The sequence below is a fragment of the Leptonychotes weddellii genome, chromosome 15 (genome assembly GCF_054177405.1).
Source record: "Leptonychotes weddellii isolate Sample4059 chromosome 15, ASM5417740v2, whole genome shotgun sequence".
Lineage (NCBI taxonomy): Eukaryota > Metazoa > Chordata > Mammalia > Carnivora > Phocidae > Leptonychotes > Leptonychotes weddellii.
Window position 1 is genome coordinate 7,904,458 of NC_138383.1, and position 3,922 is coordinate 7,908,379.

General features: G+C 49.3%; 1 protein-coding gene across 1 annotated transcript in view; it reads right to left on the reverse strand.

The window, feature by feature from the left end:
- Positions 1 to 621: 621 nt before the first annotated feature.
- The window catches only part of SOX9 (SRY-box transcription factor 9), a 10,244-nt gene continuing 6,943 nt past the window's right edge, over positions 622 to 3,922 (reverse strand). The window contains exons 2-3 of the mRNA XM_081805951.1: positions 3,461 to 3,870; positions 622 to 2,894 (exon numbers count right to left, since the gene is read on the reverse strand). Coding sequence (XP_081662077.1) covers positions 2,053 to 2,894; positions 3,461 to 3,870 — 1,252 coding nt within the window. The 3' untranslated portion in view covers positions 622 to 2,052. The remainder of the gene's footprint in view (positions 2,895 to 3,460; positions 3,871 to 3,922) is intronic.

A 3,922-nucleotide genomic window follows, 5' to 3' on the forward strand; every position in this document is an offset into this window, starting at 1 on the left:
TTTTCTTTTTAATGCAATGTATATTTATTGTAAACAATAATATACAAAAAAAAAAAGAAAGAAAAAAGGAAAGATGAGTTTCACAGAGAGAACAAAAGGTTTGGGGGGAAACAAGCAAAACAAAACACAAACACAAACCAAACCTTACCTAAGGACAAAACATGATTTAAATGCCAGGTTTCTTAAGTTACAGAAATATTTTTTTAAAGATCTGCTTTTATACAGAAATTGAAAGATGCCATATTATAAGAGTGCTTTAAGATTTTATTCTACTGACTTCTAAAACTGTTAATATATCTTTTTTTAAATAAAAAAAAAAAAGTTTGCTGTCTTTTTTAAAAAGCAATCCTCAAACTCTCCAGCCACAGAAGGAATTAAGAATTCAGGTCTCTCGGTGGGCTGATCCCCTCCACTTTTCCTCCTTGTCTCCAAGAGAACATGCAGGGGACTATCCATGACACATGCCAGCCTTGTTTTGTGTCCACACACACACACACACACACACACGCACAATTTAGGCAGCCCAAAAATCTGTGGCAGAAAAACACTGAAAATGACTCAGTGATACACTACATTTGCAACCTCTCATTTATACAAAAAGAGAAACAAGTTTCCAGTTTGTTTTCAACAAAACAACAAAGAAAAAAAAAAAAAGGACAGACAAAAAGGCATGTATATTATACAAATCTAGGACAAGAAATCCAAAGAAACTTACTTTTAATAATAATAAAAAAGATTAAAGAGATAAATAAAAAAAAAAAACTGGTTACAGTTAAGAACATAATTTAACAGATGACCATACCCTTTGAGGAAGGCTCCAACAACCTATTTTAAAGAAGGTAAAATTAAAAAAAAAAAAATTTTTTTAAAGAAAAAGATTTTTTTTTTTTTTAACGAAAACCTCTCCTTACAAAATAAATAATTTTAGCTCGTGGAATGTCTTAAAGGTTCACTGCTGGTGTTTGGAGAGGCGCAGGTGACAGCGTAAGGGAGAAGGCTCCAGCATCTGTGTCCCACACGGGGCTTGAGCAGGCAACCAGGGAGGGGGCACTCACTGGCTGCTGAAACATTCCCAGAACAGATTTCATCTCCTTTGCTTGGTTTTCACTTCTTTCTTAAGATTGCAACAAACAAGCAAATGCGGAAGGAAGGAAATGCACTAACAGAGAGCACAAGTATTTTCCAGCAGCACGGTTTTAAGGCTCAAGGTATTTTCTCGTTTAAAAAATATATATATGATAAAGCTTACCAAATGCTTCTCTAGACTATGGTTTACTCCCATATTTGCAAAATAAGGCCTTTATTTTTCTTTCTAAGGCAGCTCCTTCTTGAATCAGAAAGCCTGAGGAATTAAGCAAAGCTAACCCCCAAAACTGATCACGTAACACAAATCCGTGTTTTTTTTTAATGTTAATGCAACAACACACACACACTTTTTTTTTTGTTTGTTTTTTGTTTTTTGTTTTTTTTTGTAAGAGAAAGCTCATCTGTACAAAAATACTCTGGTTGCAGGAAAAGCTAGGGCACACTGTTCAACTAAGTAGTTTAGCTGTTGGAAAAATAAGAGCATTTAATTTCTTTATCTAAAAATATGTATAAATCCCCTCAAAACGGTAATGAATCATACACAGTACATACTAAAAATATTTAAAATAGAGAATATTCCTCACAGAGGACTTTTTTCTTTAATTACTGCTAAAAAATAATTACAAAGTTCAAACAGGCAGAGAGATTGAGCAAATATGGTCACACGATGATTCTCCATTTATCCTCCATTGCTTGCTTTGAAGAAAGTTTTCAAGTTCGGTTTCTCCTCGATTCCGCCGGTCCGCCTGGCCACGAGCGGCCTGGCCACTGATTTGCAACAAGGTGGTAATGCGTTTGGATAGCTAATGGTTCGGTCTTGGAATCTGGGTACGAGTTGCCTTTAGCTTAAATGTCTTTAAGGAATAAGGAAAAAAAAATGTCAAGGAAATTCTGGTTGGTTCTTTCTTTCTTCGGTGCTTTTTAGGATCATCACGCGGTCAGCATCCCCCTTGGTGCAAGGCCTCCTCAAGGTCTGGTGAGCTGTGTGTAGACCGGCTGTTCCCAGTGCTGGGGGCTATGGGTCTGCGGGATGGAAGGGACCCCGGAGGTGTCGGCGATGGGGGTGTACATGGGCCGCTGCGCGGGGTTCATGTAGGTGAAGGTGGAGTAGAGGCTGGAGCCCTGGCCCGCCGCGTGGCTGTAGTAGGAGCCGGAGTTCTGGTGGTCTGGGTAGTCGTACTGCGAGCGGGTGATGGGCGGGTAGGAGGGGCTGTAGTGCGGGAGGTTGAAGGGGCTGTAGGCGATCTGCTGCGGCGAGTGCTGCTGAGGCTCGCTGTAGTGGCTGGGACTCAGCTGCTCCGTCTTGATGTGCGTTCGCTGCGACTGGCCCGGCTCGCTGCTCAGCGTGGTCAGCGTGTGCGCCGGCTGCGGCTGCGGGGGCGCGGGCTGCGGCTGCGGGGGCGCGGGCTGCGGGGGCGCCTGTGGGGCCGGAGGGGCCTGCGGGGGCTGCTGCGGGGGCGGCGGCGGCGGCGCCTGCTGCTTGGACATCCACACGTGGCCTGCGCCCGCCGGGGTCGCCGCCGTGCTGCTGATGCCGTAGCTGCCCGTGTAGGTGACCTGGCCGTGCGTGGCCGGCACCCCCGGGTGCCCATTGGGCGGCAGGTACTGGTCGAATTCGTTTACGTCGAAGGTCTCGATGTTGGAGATGACGTCGCTGCTCAGCTCGCCGATGTCCACGTCGCGGAAGTCGATGGGGGGCTGTCGGCCCCCCTCTGGCAGGGGGCGCCCCTCGCGCTTCAGGTCAGCCTTGCCGGGCTGCACGTCGGTTTTGGGGGTGGTGGGTGGCGTCGGTGGGCCCTGGGATTGCCCTGCGGGCAATAAAAGAGAAGCAGCACAGAAAAGTCAATTAGGGCTGTGCAAAGGCCCTAATCTTAGGAACCCTCCTGGGACTCTCCCCTCCAAGCTAAAGTGTCAGAAAGACCCGCAACCGCGCGGGAGGCGCGGTGCACCCGAGATAAGTCGCCAAATGATTAACCTGCCAGTACACATTCGGCGATCTCCTTTTACGGGGAGGAGGGGGGCTAGGTCTGAGGCCCGGAGGGTCGGGAGGACAGAATTGCTACTTGTGGAAGAACCCTGTGTGTGCTTCTGGGGTGGCGGAGCGAGAGGAGGAAGAAGTCCTGTAAAGCTGTAAAGGCATTTTACCTCGCAATAAAAATTAATCTGCTAGGATGTAGAGATTGAGCTGTGTGTGTGTGTGGGGGGTGGGGGTTGCTTCGCGGGGCCCTGGGCTGGGAGGGGAGGGGGATTAGGCGCTAGGGGTAGTTTTTCCCTCCCCGGGGAGCGCAAAGTCCCTAAGCCTACTCGGTGGAGACCTGGGGTGTGCCCGTGGGGCCCGCGGGAGGCTTAGCCTGGGGCTGTGGGGGGTACTCACCCGAGTGCTCCCCGGGGGAGTGCACCTCGCTCATGCCGGAAGAGGAGTGCGGCGAGTCGGCCTGCAGCGCCTTGAAGATGGCGTTGGGGGAGATGTGCGTCTGCTCCGTGGCCTCCTCGGCCTCCGCCTGGCCGTTCTTCACCGACTTCCTCCGCCGCGGCTGGTACTTGTAATCCGGGTGGTCCTTCTTGTGCTGCACGCGCAGCCGCTCCGCCTCCTCCACGAAGGGCCGCTTCTCGCTCTCGTTCAGCAGTCTGGGGGCGGGGAGGGGGCGCAGAGAGAAACAGGGGGGGTTCTGTGAAACCGGCTGAGCTGTCAGGTCGGCGGGAGGGGGAGGTGACCCCGACCACTCGGCTTCTTCGCACACGACCCCTTCCTCCCTCCTCCCTGCTTTCCAGCCACTGCTGCAGCTCTAACTTTTCTTAAATTAAAAAAGAAAGAAAGGGAAAAAAAAAAAGAAAG